The sequence below is a fragment of the Corvus cornix genome, chromosome 2, assembly GCF_000738735.6.
Source record: "Corvus cornix cornix isolate S_Up_H32 chromosome 2, ASM73873v5, whole genome shotgun sequence".
Taxonomy (NCBI): Eukaryota; Metazoa; Chordata; class Aves; order Passeriformes; family Corvidae; genus Corvus; species Corvus cornix.
Genome location: NC_046333.1, coordinates 6,064,037 through 6,087,667, shown reverse-complemented (window position 1 = coordinate 6,087,667; position 23,631 = coordinate 6,064,037). Strand labels below are relative to the sequence as shown.

Genomic DNA, 23,631 nt, shown 5'->3' with positions numbered 1-23,631 from the left:
GTGCAATGGCCCTGCTTGAAAAGGTCATCAGCGACTATTTATCCTTGGTTGCTATCAAAAAGGGGGCTGTTTCCATGCTGAAGCAATAGCAATTTGTTTCATTCTCATTAAAAAGGGATTTAAATTTTTTGGTTTCTGATGACATTAAGTCATTCTTAGCAATCCTTTGGCCACCGAAGAATGAGGAATGCTTTTATAAAAGAGAGGCAGCTTGAGGTTCAGACTGCATTGGTGGTGTAGGCAGCACTTCTTGTGTCTTTGGCCAAGTGAAAACTGGAAAGGGAACTAAAAAACTGTTGTCAAATATGCCAGGGGTGACTCCGGATCAGAAAGGAACACTTTGTTCTCAGTGTGCATGTCCCTCTGTGTGCATGGTGAGTAAGAGAAGAATGACTAGGCTTAGTAGGCAGCAAGGAGAATCCAGGTTTGGTTTTGGGGTGCTGGTTTTCAAATGGGAAGTACTTATGGAAGTAGGTTGAGAATCAGCACATGAAATGTGCTTGTGGGGAGAACCAGAGCTTGTCCCACTGCAGCTGCTGTCTCAGTTGCGGTGCCAGAATGCAGGGAGGCAGAATGCGGTGGCAGAATGCAGGGAGGGGACAATGCAGATGAAGTTGCAGAGGTAAATGTGGTGGTCACACAAAGCCAGATGGGGTGTGCAGAGCTTAAGAGTTCTTACAGCTACATTAAACCAATACACAGACACTTTCCCATGCTAATTCCTCAACTCGTTGCTCCATTTGCTTCTCCTCTATGCTGGGTGAACAGTGAGCCTCAAGGGAGAAGCTGGGGAAGGGGCTTTGTAAACACACTCTGCTGACAGGAGATTTTATGCCAAGGATTGTTATTTGGTGGAAAGCATCAGGATTTTCACTTGCAGAACTGAAACAGGGGCACAAAGATGAGGGTAAAAGAAAGTAGGAGGACTAGTCAGGAGGGATAAGTCTGGGAACAGCTCCATGTTAATTATCATTGTGCCTCACTTGGAGATCAGTTCAGAGCCTTGTCTGGAAGGTAATGAAGTGTCTTGGTAATAATTTGATTGTTTCGGTTGCTAGGTGGAAGAACAGTGGTGTCCTCTGTACTGTCCTCTTCCATGTTCTCCATAGGGTAGACTTGGGGAAGCATCTGGTAGCTGAAGATGGCAGAGGAACCTCCTGTCACCTCTGCACATATTCTTGGAGTCCCCTAAGTCCCAAGACACCCTTGCATTAATGCATCTTTTGGAAAAAACAGAGCTTGCAGGGAATCTGTGTTGATAGAGGCCTTTTCTGCAGTAGTCATGGCTGGGTTTTGTTTTCCTTCCTAATGATACTAAGTCCCAGAAGCAATCATGGGCACAAGGAAAAAGGCGTGTTTCTTTGTAGAGGAAAAAGGTGATATAACCTTTAATTCCACCTAAGAATTAAAAAGATAAGATTCTCATTACTCATACAGGGTTCGATTTTTGAAAGAGCTGAGCCTCGCAGTCTAGTGGTGTCCGGAGGAAAGGCTGATGCTCTGTGATTTTAAAAAAAGCTTTTGATTTAACAGAGCATTTACTATAATCTTAGGAAGGTTGGCTGTGATGCTTTGACCATGCCTTGGATCATGCTTGCACCCCTTTCCAGATGCTCAAGATCCAGCCCACAATAATCAAGCCTTTCCTAAAATAAACAGCTCTTACATACAGACTCAGAGCCGAACATCATCATACAGCCTGACTGATTGGGATGAGCAACAGCCTCGTGCATGTTTGTCTCATTGAAAAGACCACGAGGTGGATTTAGCCGTGTTACAAACAGCTGTGCTGGTGCCTTTTGCTTTGCAGACAGCAAATTTGAACAGAGCAATCTACACTGAGCACGGGGATGGATATGTGCAGCACGGGGAGGGCATGTCACAGAGAAACTCCAGTCCATCACTCCAGCTATGGTTTCCAGAAAGTATCAGCCTTCGTTTTATGAATTGGCAGGAGCTCGATCCCATGAATCCATTAGTCATTAGCTGTGGAGGGCCGGGCATTCCAGAGCTCATGGACAGTCAGCTGGGCTCTCCTGTCACTCCCAAGACCCAGCACACATGAATCAAAATAGTTGGGTGATGTCACGTCACGGTGCCAGCGCGCCCGGGACGCTGCTGCCAGGAATTGTCTGTCCAGGGGTGGTTTCCTTTTACAGCCTGTTGAAAGAGTCATCATGCCAAGCTGCACATGACAGTTCCCTTCAAGAGGGCTGGTGGCTCCTTCTCACAGTCAGTATTTTTTAAACAAGGGAGCTTATCAGGTGGCTCCTGACCTTTTCCACATGAGCTGATCCACTGGGAAGTTGTTTTGGTTTCCGAGGCTTCTGACAGCTGATGTATAAGACCTCTGTGGCTGCAAGCTGGGCAGACTTTGAACTTCTCCCTGTGTCCACACAGACGTGCAGGACAGTTACTGTATGCCAGAACTAAGGCTGGAAGTGCCTGGCAAGCAAGGGTCGGCAGCCTGCTGCAGGACAGCTCTCCACGAAGACACAGCCAGGCACCTCAGAGCTGAGCTGCTGGCCAGCTGGACTTCTTTTGCAGCCACACTGTCTTTCTGGAGCTTTATTTTCTCACAACTGGGCTTTTGGTGTAAGCCACACCTCTCCTTGCCCCTTGCGCTGCTCTTTTTTCTCCAACCCCGGGCATGAGCGACAGCTGCTGCCACGCGAGTGCATGTTGCAGCTCATGAAACGTTTTGGCAGCTTCAGAGGGAGCAAGAAGAGAAAGGAGCGATGCAAAGTCTTGGAGAGGCGCCACTCCGACCCCCACGGCCTGTCCGGTAAGGACCCTCTGCATCCAGAAAGGAGGGACTTCGCTCTTTGGGAGAGGGTGGTAGTGAATAATTGAGCAACAACGTTGTGCTCCCAATTTCACTGACTGAACCGTGCAGTTGTTGTGTGGAGGTTATTTTGGTGTTGGTTCGCACCAGAGATGAAAATCTGAGCTGACACCTGTAACACACATCAGCCATAACCTTTAGGAAAAGAGTGATGGTACAGGAAGCTTTACAGTGAATCCTATGGCAGTCAGAAGGGGCTGTTGCCTGATGTCACTTTAATTGAACAATAATAACTAAGTTCTGTTTTATCTGTTGAAACATGAATTTTAAATAGAAAACTTTTCTTATCAGTCCCATAACGAATGCATTTAAAAACAGCTTTCTGATACTGCAGTTGTCGATATAATTGCGTTTGAGTTGCAATTAGGGACCGTTCTCTCTTAATCAAAAGCTTTTCCTGGTCACGGAGTATTAGCTCCAGTGCAGGTGCTGAGTTGTGTGTGTCAGAGAGTATCTGTGTGTCACACAGGGATCAGCTGGTCAGGAGAGAAGGGATTTTTCAACAGGATCTGGCTGTTTTCTTAGTAATGGAGAAATACCAGTTTTAATGCATTTCCTATATAGACTAATGGTAGCTGGTTCTCTGAAGACCATGAGTGTTACTGAGCAATTCTGTTCTGTGACTAAGAGGGTTAAAACTGATGTTACACTGAATCAGCTGAATAAGGCTCAGTTTAGAGAGGCTGATGTGTACAAAGGGTAGGCAAGGCCCTTTTGCTCTCTATTGATCAGGAGTCACTGTGTCAAATCCAGCAGAATGATGAAGGTAGGAGTAGTGTTGGACCAAATGGATGGTGTGGAGACATATGCGTACATTTAGTGATGAGGAGTTACAACTGTTGGATGGGTGGCTGCCCAGGGAGCTTATTTTTCTACTATTTAATGTTTTGCAGTTTATTTAGTGATGGGTTGTGTCATTTTTAAGTTGTAATCCTTGCAAACACTTCTCCTTTTGTTCCTGTTGTGTACAGTTAAGTGGTTTTAAATCTAAACCTGTGTACTGTGTCTTGTTTTGCATTTCCCAAAACCTACCTGAGAGTTTCTGTGAGAGTGGTAGGAAGGTCAAGGCAATGTGAATGAGAAATGACCCAGGTCTTTGTAGTTTCACAGTGTCAGCAACATGCACAAAGACAGATCACAGAGTTTATGCAACAAGAACAGGAATATTTAGCTTAAAGATTGCCCAGACGTAAAATGCCTTCCCAAATTTCTAATTAAAAACCCTAAATTCTCATGTAGATAGAAACATACATGCAATTTGTTGATTGAATGTTGAATGGCACTTTGGACCACTAATTCACTGTCTTATTGTGGTTTCATCAACAGAGGGAATAGCCAATATCTGCAAAAAGATTCACTTCCGGAAGCACTAAACATGGTGTTGCGTGTCTGCTTCCCCTGAGTCTAACTCTAAGCCCTGTCCTCAACTCTCTTCATGGAGAAAATAATTTGTTCTGCACCAAAAAAACCTGACTATATGAACTGTACCGTTTGTGGCAGAGTTATATAAAAAGAATTGGAAGTGTAATACCAGCAGTGCCAAAACATGTGCTCCTTATTTTCCTCGTTCCCATTATTCCAGATTTGTAGCCCACTCCAGTGGTACACAGCGAGCACCAGGCAGAGTTTTCTGTACAGTTTTTACTCTACAGGCTTTGCAGATGCCATTCTTGTAAGAGTGTGACCAGGTCAGCTCCCTGTGCTGCCATCATCAACAGAGAACTACTGAGTCACAAGAGCGGGAAAAAGCAAAGGGGATGTGTCCAGGTTACTTCCTTCCTTGGATGCTCTGCTGCGGGGATCGCCTTTGCCATCCCAGCAGAGTCTGAGTTCCTTTCAAGAAATGGGTTAACACACTTAGAAATGCCTTCCCCTCATGCCCCCCACCCCAGTGGCCTTAATTAATTGCAGGGAAATGTCAGAACAAAAGCTTTGCATTATTTGCTACATTTAATCTGTATCCTGTAGCTATTGGGCCTCAATAAACACTTTCTGAGCAGATTTCAAGGGAACTGCTGGCATTCAGCAGGTGTTATGATCAGTATTAGTGTGTGCAGGAGCACTGGTAGCAGCCAGGCTTGGTGGCTCCTCGGGGTTGGTCACAGATCAGCACATCCCATTTGGTTGTCATCTACCACCGGGGGTGAGAAATGAATGACAGCAGCCTCCCTGTTGCTCAATGAGCTTGGATTGTATTCAAAAAAGGGGTGGAAAAGAAAACAAGAGGAAAATATCCCCTGATGCCCCAAAAGGGGTAATCTGACACCTGGACTGGTTGAATTTGAAATTTTTGATTTTTCTTGTCCCCTTCTGTAAAGTGTTTTAAGGAAGAATCCTCCAGTCCTTGTAAATAGGATTGGGCCAGTGCAGCTTCTTGGCTTCCCAGGGGTAGATGCCATCAGGCATCTAAGATCTCAGCTAAGATTATCAGCTAGTACCATTCTTCTGTGTATCCGTTGAGCTAAACCCCATCCCTCCGCTGCACCAGTGCAGAGGTTGCATCCTGGTGGAGAAATGAAGAGTGGCATTGCCAAGGATGGTCATCTCTGTATTTCCCTGGGTTTGGAGCCTTACAGTCCTTTCATTCCAAGTGAACAGCGAGGGGAGACCTGAGTATGGCCAAACAGAAGCAGAGAACACACAGAGAGGGAAAGGAGGAAAACATGAATGAGCACCAGGAGCAAACGAGAGCAGAAGTGAAGGCAGAGATCCCACAGTTTGCTCCAGGAGAGGAGCAGCCAACAGGGAGACCTCGAAGCTTGAGCTGTCCACCAAACAGCAGGGAAGCTGATTTATGCAATAGGATTTTGGCAGGGCTGAGGATGGGGATTACCCAAAATTTCTCCAGTGTCTAGATCACCACTGCATAGTTTCCTCCTTCCTCTTGCAGTTGCGGTGCAGGGTTCTGGCGGTTTCTCCTCCTGGCAGCTCTCACCACAGCTTGATGTGTTGTACATGGATAGGCTCTGTGGCATTTCTGAAGGGGAAAAATTTTTGACCCCAGAGAGGTTAATTGCTCTACCCTTTAAAGGACACCATGTATTCCACAAAGGACTGTGTGACATATGCAAAAGGAGTAATGTTTAAAGTATTTTTTCCCTACCCAAGCCATGAGTGCCCAGCAAAGGAACCCTTCTGCAGCACATGTGGCTGCTGTGAGCCTGCACCTGGGCTGCCTTGTGCTGGGCATTTAGCCTCAAAAAACTCCTTTAGGAGTCGTTTAGCTGCATGGAAATGCCCAGGAACTTCTCCTTGCCCATGCTGCTCCTCTTGGGGTTTGTTACTTTTCTCAGGTGGCTTTTAATCATCAGGTGCCAAAGCTGAGCCCCAACAAGCCAGGTCCAAGGGGCTCTAAGCGACCCTCAGTGCTGCCTGTCAGCACCTGTTGTGTCCCACCTCAACAGCACTCTTGAGGATAATTTCCCTGCCAGTTGTTATAATTAGGTGCATATTAGGACTAAATTAGGAGTGAGCCTGCTGGATGTCTCAGACCCCAATAAACACATGTGCAAAGATGCTTCAGCCCCGCCATGTGCATGAATCAGGTGGTCCTGGAGTCGCTCCATAACTTGCTTGATGCACGTTTTATCTCATGTCTCTGAGAACCACCGTGGAATGGAATCACAGAATGACAGAATCACCAGGCTGGAAGAGATCTTCAAGATCACTGAGTCCAACCCATGCCCTAACACCACCTCAACTAAACCATGGCACTGAATGCCACATGCAATCTTTCTTTAAACACATCCAGGGATGGTGACTCCCCCACCTCCCAGGGCAGACTATTCCAGTACTTTATCACTCTTCCAGTAAAAAACTTTTTCCTAACATCCAGCCTAAATTTCCCTTGGTGCAGCTTAGGACTGTGTCCTCTCGTTCTGTCAGTTGCTGCCTGGAGAAAGAGACCAACCCCAACCTGACACCATTTAGGATGTTGTAGAGAGTGATAAGGTCACCTCTGAGTCTTCTTTTCTCCAGCCTAAACAACCCCAGCTCCCTCAATCATTCCTCAGAGGGCTTGTGTTCCAAGCCCTTCATCAGCCTTATCACCCTCCTTTGGACACTCTCAAGCGCCTCAACGTCCTTCCTGAACTGAGGGGCCCAGAACTGGACACAGCACTCGAGGTGCAGCCTCACCACTGCCAAGTACAGGGGAAGAATGACTTTCCTGGTCCTGCTGGCCACACTATTCCTGATACAAGGGGAGGGGCTGCTCAGGCTCTAGAGTGCATCTGGGAGGTGCTGTGGGGTATCTTTAAATACTCAACCTAAAGGGAAATGTCTTCCCCTTTCAGTCAAAAACTCAAGGGGTTTCTTCCATCTTTTGTCATGGTCCTTCCCAGACCCCTGGGGTTGGGTGTGAATGTGGATTGTGTGTCGAGCAGAGAAATTATGCTCTTCCTTCTCAACAATGGAGATGTGGTGACTGCCTTCCATGACGTCCACATGCAGGTAATGTGCCATGGTATGTGACCAACTTGCACAGCTGTCCATGGGCGGGACTGACACCAAACCAAAGAGCTGGTGCTTCACAGCCTCTCCAAGTGGAATGAATACCCAGGGGATAATTCAGCTTGGCTCTCATCACAAGCCTGAGAACAGGGAGAGAAAACATGGGAGAAGTGCCGGGTGAAAACATGAAGCACAGAAAACATGATGGAGAAGCAATTGCAAAAATGAAACGGGGCTTGATCTCCTTCTCTTTACAGTCTGGAGAGCTGCAGCTCACCCAGTGCTTCACCCCAAAGTGGGTGGTGCTGCATGTGGGAGGATCAGAGATATTTATTTTTCTCATTCTAGTGGGATGTTTTTGTTATGAGGCAGTGGGGGAGAAATCATAGTGAAAAAAATTCTGAAGAAATAAATGAGAGTGAAGGAATTGCTGCATGTTCCAGCACTGCCATAAATGACCTGAAAGAGCAAAATCCTGTTGCTCCAGTAAAGCAGCTTAAAACCACCATCATCAGAGACTGGGCATGAGAAACTGAGACAGCTTTGGTTTGTTAATGATTTTCTCTACTGGTTTTCATGCTCTGTTGAGCTGACAGTGATTTTAGAAGATGTGCAGCCCCAGCTGATCAGTAGTCATTAATCTTGTACTACAGAGAGCACCGAGACCTGGAAGCTGTGAAATTTCTATAGTTGGTTGTCGGGAAGGAGAAAAGCAGTGACAAGTCTGATTAAATATCTGAGACTTTTTAATTTGCCACTTTCTGCTTCCTTATAGTCACTGTCCTGGTGCTTTCTGGCACCTCCTGGCTTTGTGCACAGCTTTGAGGCATTCTGAATGGGGGGAAAAGGGCTGTGGCCGTGAAGCAGTAGAAACAGCAAGGTATTTTCAAGCAGGTACCTGTACATTCAGATAGTAATAAACCTTATAAGAATACACTGATTTGGTGGAAACTGAAATGGAGGTAGATTGAGCAGAGTGCAGCATCCTGCCTCTGCAACCCTTTGCAGGCTTAAAGAAGATGTAGACTCTGCCCTCACGATGAGTTGTCCAAGAATGCAAATTCTCTGAGTAATTTATTTTCAAAGAAGTTATTTTTGCCTGAAGGGCAGGTTAGACATGTAAAAATACAGTATGTTCTCAAGGCACAAATTTCCAGATCAGTGCTGCAAATGAATCTGCCCACGGACTCTTCTTCCCAGTCCTGCTCCAGGCAGCTCTGTGTGTCTCATCACAAAGTTTGGTCAAAAATATCTGTATTACTATAAATGACTGAATTACTCAGCACTGACGTGCTGTTGTCAACAACGTGGTGGGTGAGAGCAGCCGTGCCAAGCCTCCCTTTTGATGGGCTGCTTTACAAACCGTGCAGGTTTTTGGGCAGGGAGATCTCCAGTCTGGGAGTAGTCCATGTGGTTCTGGTCCTTGTTGCTGCTTGTGGGTGCAGTTGTTTGTCCCCCAGACACAGCAACAGCAGAAAGACTAAATTTTTTACTGTCTGAAGGACACTTTCCTGTAATTCTGCAACTATTCAAATAGTGTTATTTGAAAAGCGGGATAAATGTTATTCCTGAAAGAAAGAAATTAAATACAAATCTTGGGATTGAATCTGAGCAAAGATGTGAAATGCAAGTATGGGGAGGAGTTCATTGAAGTGGAAAAGGACAAACTGAGATAGAAGGAAGCTGGATACTGACTGTGAGTGAAAGAGGGCGCAGATCCTGCCTGTTTCTGACATCATATGATATTTATGTATTTATCAGAATTTCCTTTTTCCACCCTCTCCTTCTGTTATTTTCAGGTAACAAGTCATTTCTGATATGTATGTAATGCTGGAATACTATCTCTGTTACTTCTGATATAAATAAATATCTGATTCATTTTTGAGGCTGAAATAATGTAGATAAGACTTTTATATGTGACACCTCAGTTTAATGAACACAGCCTGGAGTGCCTTCATGATGGATGCTGGAGGGTCACAGCCTACATGCTAAAAATCACTGGAATTACTCATTTCCATGCATCCTCTCTCATCCTTATTACACCAGCTGGGAGTAGCATAGAGATAATTTTTTCTCTGTTTTCGCTGTACTTTCCAAGGGTTCTCACTTCAAAAGAATATCTGCATGAGAAGCTGTTATCCTAGACTGACTTTCTACTTATTTGAATGTGCTAAGCTAGACCACAATTTATTTATACGCCCATGCATCCATATTACAAATCCTGTTGCCAGATTTTAAAAGCAAATTTCAAGCCCAGGTCTGTTTTCACGGCCTAAAATTGCACTTGACAGTAGCATTTAGGTAGGTGGGTACTTTTGTTTAATTAGAAATCAATGTTTTGGACTATTGACTCCTTGCTCAAAGTTTCAGTGAATTGCCCAAGAGTGCAATTTCAAAGGTGTTGTTAAGGCAGTTTGTTTGTCAGGTTTAGTGGATCAGCAAATCCCAGGAATTACCAAGATTCAGCTGTTTTCTACTTTCACCTCTATTCTTGTCCAACCTAAAAGCAGTTCAAGGACTTAAAAATGCTCTTAATGCTGAGATTGAATGCCTTGAAATTGTTTCAGCCATTTGATTGTCATTCCAGAGTCACACTGACACGTGAAGGCTTCGCTCTTGGGAGATGAAGGGCTCCTCTGTGAGATATCGTGGTGCAGCTGGCAGGCTTGGCTCAGGGGCCTGAACTCTCCCTGCTGGAAAGGTCACACAGCCTTACTTGGTTTAAGGACAGACCCCAGAGCTTGCACCAGAGAGTTCCCATCCTGTCCTTTTTCTGCTCCTCCTTTGATAAAGTTGGGGCCATTTAGCTGGAGGAGGAGTGATGGGATTAGCTGACATTAATTAACAGCATCCTGTTGTTTCTTCGGAGTTTTTTCCAGGCATTGGAAAACAGCTGCTTCCCAGTGCTCTGTTCCCTGTGGGGCAACAAGGACCCTTTTGACACACTCGGGGCTACAGTCACCGGATGTTTAACAGATCCTGCCCATCTGGCCCCATGGTTTTATTTCAGTCAGAGCAAGAATGATGAGAGTGAAACCAGGATCCCTGTGACAATCCTGCCTCCCCTGGAGGGCGATGCTCCTGGAGAGGAACAGATGATTTGTGACATTCTCACTGCTTGCACAGAGTACAGTTAGAGATGATAAACAAGAGCAGGGCAATAAATCAATTTAAGAAATAAAGATGAGGCAGAAATGAGATAGCGAGTCAAACTGAGACATGAAGGAGATGGAAAGCTTGCAATGGGAGGGTTCTTGCTGCAGCAGTCACAACAAAAGTTGGGTGGGTGTTCAGAGGTGAGGGTTGCATCAGTCTCAGTGAGAGAAGGACTGAGTTGAAAGGATGAGAAGCTGGAATAAGGCATATAATTGCATTACTGAATTTAGGGATAGTTAACACCCAGGGATCAGTATGGGGACTGCTAATGTTCGTCAGGGACCTGGGTGGTGAGGTGAGCCTGCAGCAGGACATGCTGGGTCCTGACTCCCAGTGAGTCAGTCACCCTAGGACTTGGGGTTGTGGTGGATATAATCTGGAAAATGATCCAGAAATGTGCTGGAGCTATCAGTAGGTGAAGCACATACTGGGCTACATCAGGAGGAGTGAAGCAATCCAGTCTAGGAAGTTTTTATCCCACTCCACCTTGGCCTTGTGGGGCTGCACCTGGAACAAGGTGTCCAATTTCTGGTTCCCCCCCACCTGAAGGACAGCAGAATGCAGGGAAACTGGAGAGGGTTTTCCTGGAGGACTGTCAAAATGTCTTTTGTGACCCACAGCAGATGTTTTGGGTTCTGTGAGGAGAGACTGAGAAAACTGGGGGGGATTTTTTGTCCAGCAGAGAGAAGACTAAGGTGCAATTTAATAGCAGCTTGAAACTGAAGGGCAGTTTCAAAGGTGATAGAGCCAACTTAGTAGTTGCAGATGGTAAAAGAAGGTGGAAAAGGCAAGAGTTTATGGCTGAAGAGGATCAGATTCAGGCAGCAAAAACTCCCTCAAGAAGCTGGTGTGGTGCTGGCACAGGTACCTAGAGAGGCTGTGGCCTCTGTCCTAAGAATCAAAGCCATGGTTGACCTGGTCTTGGTTGATCCAGACCTGTTCTGAGTGGGACACAGAAGAAGAAGCCTCCAGACATCCTTTCCAATAACATTTCTATGATGCTCAATTGTTCCGTTACAAGGAAAGCTGAAGTTGCAAATATTGTGGCTGTACATTCTTTCCCACCCAATTCTCAATGCAGGCACAAAATTGTTCTTGTTTTTGATGAATATTCATGGACAGGATGACTTCTTGGTAGATACCAAGCTGGTACAAGCTGGCCGTGCTTGTACAGCTGATTTGGAGAACGGGACCACTGTGAAGCCCAAGACCAACACCAATACATTTATTGGGCCAACAAAGGCAGCAAGATGTGTGTGTTTCCTATGACAGGCTGTTTCATATGCATTAAGCATCACCCTGAGAGTCCAGGGCAGTTTTTAATGTCCCCTGAGCTGAGCAGTGTCTGGGCACCCCCAGCTACTGCCCCACTTCAGGGAATGTTAATTTGCGCCTGAGGAGTTGCAGTGGGACTCAGTTTGTATCAGCTATGTGTCACTATAGCAACTCCTCACTTAACCAGTCCCTGCACTAAAAATAGATCACCTTGATCTCAAGGAAAGAAAACCAAAGGAAATCAAAAGGGGCAATGATAGCAAGAGCTGTAGAGTCAGGTATTGACTGAAGTCTGGAGCATTTGAAACCTCTTAGGAATAATCTGTCACATAAAACAAATATTTCAGGGGAATCTGTTTTTCCAGAAACTCCTCTGTGCCACTGGGTTTGAAGCTTTCGCAAAGGACATGCATGACTTTTTATCAGAGGGATGTGTTTGCAGCTATCACCCAGCACATGGGATGTGAAACCCTGTGGGACGTTGTTTAGCTGGTTAAAGCACATAAGGGGACTTATCTTCCCAATAAGCAGATCTGCAGCTCTGTCACTAGAGCTGATAGCCTCCTGTGCTCCTGTATATGAGTTATCAAAATCCCTACTTGTTTATGAAATTGTTGCTGGTGTCTGCAGAAATCTGTGAGGGACCCAAACCTGAAAAAAGATGAATGCTGTTGGCGAAGTCGCCACTATCTCACATTGCAGTTAAGGGGAGTTGAGTGTTTTGGCACCTGATAGGGACAGGGCCCTCTGTAAGGGACGTGCAAATGATACTTGATCTTATTTTTCCTCCAAACCCAGCTAGTGCTTGCATCTTATCCTGGTGAAGATAGGGCAGTAGGTGTGAAGGTAAAATAGCAACAAGATTAAAAGCTTGTCAAAGAACTACAGAATTAACTGAAAATGCTTTTGATGGGAGAAGAACAGAATTTGCATAAAGACAGCTCATGAATCACAGGCAGTACATATGATGCTCAGGAAAGGGTTAATTTAGCTTCTAGAGATGGCTGGAATTAGTATCATGTATTCAGCATTATCAGTCAGCAAGAGTTTTCTCTTGATAAAGGGTCAGATTATTTTAATGACCTTTTAGGGCTGAGAATTTGCAGACATAGCTGATACTGAAATGTGTAGGTGCACTGCCCCTGCCCTGTATATACTGATTCTTGTTTCATTTAGTACTATAAATTGTATCTTTTACATTTAGTTAATCTTCCAAGAACTAAGATAAGCAGCTTTCAATGCTGGCATGCACCTGTGCAGCAGGGGAGGGTGAGAGATGGCACCAATCCCCATTCCCTCCATCCTTGTCAAGTTTACAGCATATTATTGGAAAGCAAAAATGTAGCTTTAGTTCTTACTACATTTTTTGACCTCACTTGAGATCCACTGCTTTTACACAATCTGGGGATCAGACCCATATTCCTCACCTCTCTCTTCACCAGATGATCTTTTTAATCAGCTTTGGAGCTGTGAAGGAATTGCATTGCAAAGTTATTGGATATCCTAAGTGTATTCCCAAACAGCAGACATGGAGGCGTGGAAATAGAAATGCAGGTTTTGCAAACAGAAGAAAATAATTCATTGAAAAGGTCCTGCGATGCTAAGGCCATAAGCCCACCCCAAGAATGACTCCAGCCCTCTGTCACTGCATTTTGGGGAGCAAAAGCTTCATCAACGTTTGGATGAGTATCTCTAACACACAGATGTTAATGAGGAAGAGATGAGAACAAATGAACTGTACATATCATTCAAAGACTTGCACAGGCATAGTCAACAAGTCTTCTGGAGATGCTGGTTGCCATCACTCGAGGTGACAGTGCTGTATTTGCCAAAAGGCAGTAGTTCCCCCAAACTGCAGAGTTAGTGCCATTAAATGCCCTGCCTAGTGCTTTTAGTCCCAGCTCCAGCCTGGCAGCAGATTTGGCACAGTTACAAAATTTGCTATAGGAAAGAGCAGGGTACCCAGTACCAGTATTCTCCTTCATGACAGTAAACTAGTTTTTACCTCTCTTAGCTGGCAAGATGATTCTGCCTCTAAAGAGGCTGCTGCTTCCACTGAGATGCAGAAAAGCTCCCCTTCATACCCCAGAGCAGGTGACAACTTTCTCCTGCTGTCAAGATTTGGGTTTATTTTCTTCCTTTCTAATAGGATACAAGAGTTTTCCTTTCTATCAGCCAGGTCCTTGTTTAAAACTTTATGGAGATCCTTCCTGGCAGCGGTAATAGGAAAACTAGAGACTATGTGAAGTCTGTTTGAAATTAAAACTAAGGGCTGTAAAACAAAGGTCTTATTGTAAATCATTATAATTTTTTCTCAAAATAAACACCAGTCTAATACAGAGCACAAAGCGAAGCAGCAAGATACCCATACAAGAAATCCCAGCAGCATAAACTAACCTTGAGATGTAGGACACTAATACAGAAAAACCGTAAAATACTCTGATTTACAAAACTAATCCTCACTGAGGAGACTTGTAGAGAAATTATGATATTATGGAAGTGAAGTGCCAGCTGAAATGAAAGCCTGAAAAACAATGAATGAGCAGCACTCTTCAATATTTAATTACAAAACTCTCTGGGAGATAAAGAGATGCTGCTTCTCTGTTGTGGGGAGCTGGTGAGTGGTCAGGACCTGAAATGATACACCTGGTGCTTGCTCTCAACCAAAAATTAGATCTGTGAGGCTCATACATGAAGGGAAAAGTCAGCCTAAACTAGAAAATAATTAGACTGAAGAAATCATACTAGTGGAGGTTTCTTCCTCCGTGTGGCGATGTGGCCTCAGTCTCACTGCAGCTGCCAAGGTGGGTTTGTGTCCCTGCCTCATCCCTGGATGACCACAAAGACCTGATTGTGCCTCTGCTGCAGTCCTGCTATGCAAAATGACTCCACAGAAGCCAACTTTAAGTTATCTAATTGCCAATTTAAAGGAGAGTAGCAGCTTCCTAACTGCCCAGTAATGGAGTTCATAATTCACCTTGCTTCCCAGGCAAGCCCTGCAGCTGTGCTGACACGGCGTGTCCGAGTGCTGTGTTTAAAGGTGACTTGGATCCATCCTCTCTGCATTGCAGGCAGGACAATTCCAGCTTGCTTTTTCCTCCCCAACTTCTTTCCTAATAGGATTCAGGAATCCACCAGGTCTGATCCTCTCACTGCTGTTGCAATATCTTGTAACCATAAACAGGCCACGTAAGCTTGGACTTGACTCCTCACACTTCTGAAAACAGCAGCCTGAGCCCCTCATCCTAGATTCCAAAATAAGCACAAAAAGGAGGATTTGACCTCAAAAGGCATTAAATACTCTGCAACAGTTGCTGTTTCTGAAAATCAGATTTAATGCCTAATGTCTTTTTACCCCTTCTTTTAAGACCTTGTCACAGACTCTTGACTAATTGGAGCAGCACATATCGACACACTTAGGTGGCTGAAAGGTTTTGGCTAATAACATGAGCAACTCCTTGTCATTGTGTTATTTGTTCAGCTGTAGATCGTGGAGTATCTCTAAAAGATGGGCACCCTTAGTATCATTTCACAAATGGTAGAGTTTAGGCTGTAGAAAATAAGGTGTTTTATCATAACCATCGTGTGGATGGCACTAGGATAAAGGCATGTCCTGCTTGGGTGTGAGGTTACATTACTATTTTTACTGCTTTGAAACTTACTTTCAGTTAGAGCACAAGAACAAGTGTACCAGGTCAGGCCAATTATCCATCCAGTTCAGTCTCTTTTTTGCCAATTGCCACTGACATAGGTAGTGTAAGAACAGGACAGGAACATAAAGGACATGTTTCCTATTGTACTCTCCCAGCCTCCAGCACTTTGTGGCTCACATCCTAAGCTAAAGCTGATGTTTAGAAGGCTTTAAATAGTTTCTTTCTAGGATCTTGTCCAATTTAATTTCAAAATCTAACTTCTGTCACCAACAGTGACACCTGTTCTGCTGTTTAAGAAGTATTTATTTGTATTTGCTTGGAGCTTCCCACCAGATAATTTCATCTGATGCTCCTTCCCTGTTTGCTGTCTCAAACCCATGCCAAATTTTACAGGCTTCTGTCATATTCTTTCCTTGCAGTCATATTTTCCTAAACTGAAGAGTCACTCTGTACCTTTGATCAGCCTTATCAGCCTTTTCTACATCTTCTCTGGTTTTACTGAGTCCTCTTTGAGGTTTCTCAGTAGAAACCCAAAGTTATCTCTTGCAGCATATAACTGCAGCTCACTCTGCACCTCTGTATCATGAAGCTGCCTTTGAGCACAGCCCAGAAGTGACCAGATAGACAGGAGAAGGTCACCACTGATGGCACCCTGGGGCCTGACCTGTAGAGCTTGACACAAAAGAAGGTTATTTTTTATTCTGCAGCCCATCCATTTACCTCTGTAGATTGTCCACTCTGGTATGCAACCCTTGGCCACCCAAGTCACTGCTTACCTGAAAAGAAGTGGGCGTGACCTTCGTGGTACATTTTTCTCCTATATTGATGAACAAGGAATGGGTACATTTGAGAGGTAGGACACATAAGGGGAAAGCATTTCTTGGTTCACTGATAGGATTAGGAAAGTAGCTTGGTAAGACCTGTAATAAGGATAGTCAAAAATAGTTCCCTGTCTAGCAGATGGGAAAATGATAAACCTGAAAAGTGTTATTATGTGATTTATCTATCTGGAAGATTTAACTCAAATAGCTGGAAAGCTTTTTGCAAAGAAAAGGCAGAGATAAGACTGCCTTGAAGACAAATTCAACTGTGCACACAACTGTGCCTATAGTAAAATAATTCTCTGAAAAGTGGAGTTGTATATTTATTATTTCCTTGGCTTGTGTCTGACTATCTAATCAGTCTTTGTACATGTCAGCAGCACATCCATAATAAGAAAGGGCTGTGTGGATTGTGTGAACTGGAATTAGAAATGTGATAATCAGCCAAACCGTTGGAGGCAATGTAAAGGCTGCCTGGAATTTGCATTCCTCTAGCTGAGGAGAAAAACCTTATATGTGCAAATGAGTTCTTGGGGTTTTTTTCCTTCCTGGTATGTTATAACCAAATTTCTCCTGGAGCAGCACTTCCCTGACAGCGGGCCAGCTCACACTGGAGTGCCTCCATGCCTGGTTAGACCTGTTCCAGCCTGGTGGTGACAGCTGTGCTATTACTCATATGGGAGGTGATGTGTCAGATAGAGGCACAGAGATGTATATATGCCATGGAAAAATTGCTGATATATAGGTGGGCCCACGGTTTCATCATAGGGAGACCACAATTAGGATCAGAAAATCTATTTTCCCATCTGTAAAATTCTGATAATATTAATCCATCCCATCAAGATGTTCAAAAGTAACTAAGAATTACAAAAGAAGCCTCACTTTGTGATCCTCATGGTGCCTCAATATCCTAAATTGTTATCGATCCTGAAGCAAGCAATATGCCAGTTACCTGGTTATTCTTCAGCCTCAGGATTTTCTGTCCAAATTCTCCTTGGCTCCTTTCTTCCCATATTTGGATTCACATCACTGCTACAAGGTTATCAAGGTATAAGGAGACTGTAAGCAAAAGTCTGATGTTGCAGAGGGAAGGTGTGAAGTGCTGAGCTGGTAAAAGCAAGGTTAGAAGTGATGAGTAGGGCAAGTTCAGCAAAGTCTGATCCAAAATTCAATAGCAGCTCTGTATGGCTACCACACCTTTCCTGGGTGCAGGAGGGGAAGTGTGGGTGGGCCACTGGTGTGTTGCTGCTCAGTCCCTGTGTTCAGCCCTGCCCATACCCAGTGTCCCTGCTTGTCATGGTGAGAAAATGAGACAGAAATAGGTGAGACTTGAAATGTAGAGCTTTTTCACTTTAAAGGTTTTTGTGACAAGAGCTGTCCTGACATACACCCCAGGGCAGACATCACTTATCAAACTATTCTTTAATGTATATACTTTTAAGCCATTCCTGGAAAATATTTATCTATATTTATAAAATGTCAAATTTGACATTGCTCTATACATAAAGAACATCCTGCTCCCAAAAGCTGCTAATCAGCTAAATGGAAATGAGAGAGGTTTTGCATGTTTTAATGGTTTGGATAACTAAAAGATAGATGAGGTGTTAGCTCACCCTGCAGCAGGGCAGACTTCTGTCCCTTGTTGGGTTACATGACCCAACACAATCACCCTCATGCCACGAAGAGCTGGATATTTAAGTTCTCAAGGGTACAGCTTGAGAGAGGGAGGCAGAACAAACCCCCTTTATGCAGTTCTAAAGGCATAATAGGACAGGGCTGTATCCGTTTTCTGGTTTCTGAAATTCAGGCTCATTATCCCAGCCCAAACCTACTCCCTGCTCACATTGATGTTGTGTTTAGCGGCAGGTGCCAGAGCTCATCCCGGCTCCACTGGCATCTGGAAGAACAGGAAATACAAAGGGAACTTTAAGCCTGCAATCTAGGAGACAGTCTGAAGAGCTCATAGCTAAGACACTGTTCACTGATGATGGGAAACAGGAACTCACATGGGGTTCTTGGATTTATTCCATTGTTTAGTGGCAAAAGGAACATTTCAGGACAGAGGAAGCTGATTATGTTCTTTGCAATAATATTCTTCATCGAAGACAATGAGGTGTCCTTCTGGTTAAACAGAAATATGAGCTGACAAATGTAGTTATACACTTGAAAAGTAGCAAATCTGAGCTCTGTGTTGCTTACTCAGGCATTGTGAAGGATGTGAGAACAAAATAGCTGAGTTGTATTCAAATGCCATATTTTGCAGGAAAGTGATACGATGATGCAGATCGATTCCCCCCTTGCACCCAGTCTCCTACAGCTCTTTTCAGCCTTGAGAAAAGACTTGACAGAAGAAATCTGACCCATTCAATTTTCAAGTCCCTTAGGTGAGGTTGTTCAGGAAAATGTGTTGTCATAAGAAGAGGAATTAATGTACCAGATGAAAATTAGAGTTGTGTTCACTGCACTGGTAGCTTGAGTTTCACCCCAGCTGACTCCTACTCACATGCAGGAGGTTCTAACTTCGATTATGGGATGCTCTGAAGCTGAGCTGCTTTGCTCAGGGGGGACTGTGCTGCTGACACCCAAACTGGAGCAGGGAGGGGGCAGCTGAATTGCAGAGGGGCTGCTCTTGCTGCTGACACTGCTCAAGTCAGTAGGACTTTTTTTTTTTTCTCTCTCATTCACAGGGAAGAAATCAAATATAGTAAATCCTGGCTAACAGTGGCAGACAGCTCCTACAGGAGAGGGCAAGGAGCACAAACAGGATAAGAGGGTAACAAGGGGATGTGAGGGACAGTAGCAGAATGGTGTCAATAACTGGAGGATTTGATAAAGACTAATTGTGTATACATGCAACGTTTTTAGCGTTACTTACCCAAAACACATTTTGCCTAAATATCTCTTTTCAGGAGTCTTATTGTAGCAGTTCCAAAGAGTCTTTATGATCTATTTTCTCTCTGCCATAATGTATCATGGTCTGGGGTAGTAATAGAGGTTTCAGTCTTGATTCCCTGTTTTTTACAGAAGATGATAAGCCTCAGCCACAAAAAGATGAAGGAAGTCCACCAGGATAGATTCAGTATCAAAACCAGAACTGAAATTTAAAGTTTTATTTCAAATTGCACTTCTCTGCTCACACGAAGGGGACCTTTCTGCTGGCTAGCTCACCTAGTTTTTGTGTTACAGGTGCTTCTATTTAAATTAGCATTCCTGAATTCCCATTTTTCTTGGGCTTGTATAAATCACATCACTCATTTTGTCCTGCTTGTTGCTTGTGAAGAATTTGGAGAGTAGACCAGACAAACTACATCTCCTCCTTGGGTTACAAAGCGGGTAACTCAGGGCCTGGTTTGCTCAGGATGCCTTCAGCTGTATCAGTGCCTGTTTTCCACTTGCATATCCAAAGACAGTGTTTTGTGCTCAGTTATCTCATCCATGTAACTATCCTCAGGTCTCTCATAATTGTTTCCCATGGGCAGGTGCATTTGCAGAGATCTTTGTTAATTTTTCCAACAGAAATAGTTTTATGAATGGTAGGAGGACAAACACTGACTTTCTGCTGAACGGTGATTTAGTTATTAGCGAGTAAGAGCAAGCAGACAAATTCAGGTAGAATGGGATTTTTGTTGGTACTATGTCCCTTTAAATGTGGGATTATATTTCGAGGTTTGGGAAAGCCAAATGGACACAGAGAATAATCCTTAATTTTGCAATTATGACAGACACTGCTGAGCACACAGAGAGGAAACCAGCATATTTTAATGCACTTTGTTGGCTCACTTGGAGGAAATCTGAAGGCCCATATGAGTGTGTCTGCCTCTGACACGCTGTGATGACACACAGCCACCTTACAGGTGTACTGAGTAGGCTTTAATTTAGTTAAATCAGGTAACCCTGTGGCAGGGAACTCTCTGCATAAATAGCCCAAGGTGTTGGCAGGCCTTGTGAGTGCATTTTCACATCTCTTGGTTGTGGTGCAGACACGCTCTTTGTTGCAGTCAGTACATTGTTTGCCCAGATTTTTTTGTATTGTGAAGCTTAAAAGGATGCTCAAGAAAATATTCTGCTGAGTTTCAGATGACTGGGATTGCCATTTCAGATTGGGGTGTTGATTGGGCATAGACTGCTTAGACCAAAGAGAGGGGAAATGAAAGGTTTCGATTTTGCTGATCAGAGCTTGCTGAGTGATTTTGGTAAAATCAGATAAAAATTTTCCCATTCAGGTGCTGGCAGTTCATTTCCTAAAGCCCTGTGGAAAAATGCCAGAACGGTTTTCAGTAGTACAGTGGAATCTCTGAATCCAGTGAGTGCCCTTTGCCTTAGCTAAGGCACTTGGGCAATTATTTGAATAATTTCGATGGATTTGGGTGTCAGATCAAGTTTGCAATTCTTGCCTTAAGCTCTCTGTTTACCCAGCTGGCAAAAAAAGTGGAAGAGTGAGCTCCCTCCTGTGAGGCTACATTTCGTAATAGTGCTGAATGTGGAGGGAGAGCCTCATTTGGCAACAAGCTCACTATATTCACCATTATCACCAGTCTCCCCTAATTTAATTTAGCTGAATGATCACCATCTGATGCACATTAATATAGGATGGAGAGTTGAAGATTCATTGATCTGAGACAAATATGAAATGATGGTTGATGCATTGTAAGGCTTTTGGAAAAGGAGATGGTATTTGCTGTCCCTTTGTTGCATCCCCCGTAAGTTTTGAATCATCCTGCAGTTCTGGGAAGGAGTCTGCAATTGCAGTATCCTCTGCTGTGGGTATTTCTGTAGGGAGAGGCAGCTGTGCTAGAGCTCATGGTCTTTATTTTACCAGTGCAGTCAGTGAGGGAGAAGTAGGACACGCAGCCAAGAGTCTAAAAGTCAAAGGCGTGCTGATGCTTCCAGAAAGGAGGTGTTGGTAGCACAAGTAGTAATGCAGTGTGTCACCAAACAGCAAAAAAAAACAGGAACAGGTTTTCTTCCCCAGAAAACAAGTTTCTGAGAGCTTTCTGAAAAGGAGGTGGAAGTGTCAAACTCCCAGAACAGGAAAGAAAGGAGCAGAAACTGCGAAAGTTGTTTGGCTTTTTGCTTTCTAACTCCCTGTGTTTCATTCTAATGATTTAATGGGCTGTTGAAGGTACGTGGGTGAGTTCTTGGAATCTAATCCACCTATAAAAATCTCAACTGGTCCTGTCAGTGCTCATTAGCTGAGATAGAACTTCCTTCATTTCAGCCTTTCATCTCATGATAGAAGAGGTTTGCAGGTGGGGCCTCTGGGTAGGTTTGCTGTCCTGCCTTCTTGGGCACATGCTGAGCATGACTCTTCCAAAAGCAGACTCAGTGTGAATCAAGCTCATGTGATGCTTGAACCTGAAATACATGAGCTATGGATCACAAACTTCTAGGGTTTTGAACTCCTGTGATTTTATTTTAAATATAAAATATATGTGACTAGGCGTTCCTGTTGTCATATGGTTTCAACACAAATATTACCCACGTTAGGCACAGAATTTTAGTTGTGTACAGGGAATGGTAATGCACAAGAGTCTAAAGCAGTGTGGCTGTACCCAGTAACTGGTGACAGACCAGGGACATACCATCTAATGATACGACCCATTGTACTTTTCAGTGAGTTATTCTGTGTCCATATGGTTTTTAATGCCATAAGTAAATGCAGGTTTTTATGGCATTAAAAATCACAGCAGAATTTCTGAGCTTAGCTTTTCAACACTGTAAAAGCTTCCTTATGTGAATAACTCATGGAGGGACTATTCATAGCAATAACTGCTTCTTCCAGCCCTAAGGATTTCTATTTTATTTTGCATAAACCTTGCCATACAGACAGGACAGGGAGCATCTGTCCTGATAACATTATGGAATTCAACTTTTTATAGGAGATAATATTGAAACATAGGCATGGGGGTGGATGAGTCAGAGCTGGCAATCAGCAGAGGGGATTCGGGGCAGAAATGTATGGCTATTTCTTACTCCAGGATCATATTTGCCTGGGATTGGTGTTAACAATTATTTTCTTCTCAGAAGATGGAATAGGAGCTGAATTTAACTTCCTGTTTAAAAAGCATCAAACTGTAGTGTTCCTTCTACATAACCAGCAGAGTTACTTTAGACTGTTTTTCAACCCTTGTTAAAAACACAGGGTTTGGCAGTCAGGCAGGCTGGGTTTCAGGATTTTCTATGACTAAATTCCTGGTACTGTTTGGAGTATTGGAGCCTGACAGTTATCTGTAGCTGTCTGACAAACACTTGCTTGTCTTCAACTGTTCTCACAGGCAGCTTTGCTTGATTTCCATGAGGGTTTTTTTGGCAGCCACTTAGATCTAAGAATACATTATCAGTCTCCATCCAGATCCCCATAACTTGTAAACCAGGCTGCACCCAGGCTATCTGGAAGGAGCAAAGGGGAGAATCTCCTCTATAGGCTGTGGAGCAGCAGAGATGATCCAGGGCTGTGGCAAGTCTTTTGATGGCTGTGGTTGTCTCTGGCCCTTTGTGAGTGCATCCTTAGCCCTTCATCAGCTGGGACCCAGCACCGCCATAAAGTTGGTAGAAGGCAAAAAATGACTTGCCAAGGCAAAGCTGCTCTCTGTGCTAAGAACATGAACACAAAGACCTTGCTGGGGAAGGTTTGAACTCATCCCTCTGCCCTCAGCCATGCTTTGGCTGGTTTGGCCCATCTCTGCCCCATCCTTGCTGCTGCAGAGGCCAGCGATGTCTCTCGCAGAGCCTCTCCATTTCCTGCCCTTCCCAAACTGCATTTGCCCGGTTTTATGGATACCTTCCACCTCTGCATCCAACAGGTTTTGCCATGACAAGAAACTATGTGCTAAGTTCTCAGCACAGAGCAAGAAGTGTAAAAACGGGAGGTTTAACCTTGGGGTGTTTCACCCAGGCATGTCCCAAGCCCAGGTGTCTCTCTGTAGTGAGTGGTATAATATTTATCCCACTGCAGCGAGGCTGCCAAGCCACGTGGCTTGGCAATCGGACATGGAGGCGGATTATTCTTTGACATGTTTAGAGAGGCACACCTACCAGGCAGCATGTCTGCCCACATTTGAAAGAATCTTGGTTTAAACAAGAGGGATTACAACATTCAGTCTTCAGTCTCAGGCTGCAGCAGTGATTTCAATTAATTAAATGGCATTGGGACAAGTTTGGGAGTTGTGTAAGAACGTAAAATCGAATATAAAGGAGTCATGGAAAGGCATCTCAGCACAGCTGTGAAATGAGTGAGGCACCTTCACTGCCCCGTTCTGTTGTGCATTTGGGGCTAAGGACTTAGAGAATTACCATTTTATGTAGTGGCAGTCAATTAGACAAATATTGCATTGATTTAAAAGTATTTCCACTGGTTTTGAGATTCCTCTTGCTGACTTCTGATGGAGCTGAATTCATAGTCCTTCCACTGACACAGAAAATACCCTTC

At 44.1% G+C, this 23,631-nt stretch overlaps 1 protein-coding gene across 6 annotated transcripts in view; it reads left to right on the top strand.

The window, feature by feature from the left end:
• PRKAG2 (protein kinase AMP-activated non-catalytic subunit gamma 2) overlaps positions 1-23,631 on the top strand; it is a 212,908-nt gene that overhangs the window by 102,121 nt on the left and 87,156 nt on the right. Inside the window, exon 1 of one of the 6 annotated variants that reach the window (XM_039570835.1) lies at positions 2,191-2,785. The exons of the other annotated variants lie outside the window; for them this stretch is intronic. Within the exon in view, the coding sequence (XP_039426769.1) occupies positions 2,680-2,785 (106 nt within the window). The 5' untranslated portion in view covers positions 2,191-2,679. Of the gene's footprint in view, positions 1-2,190; positions 2,786-23,631 lie in introns of those variants that run through there. 6 annotated transcript variants of the gene reach the window in all.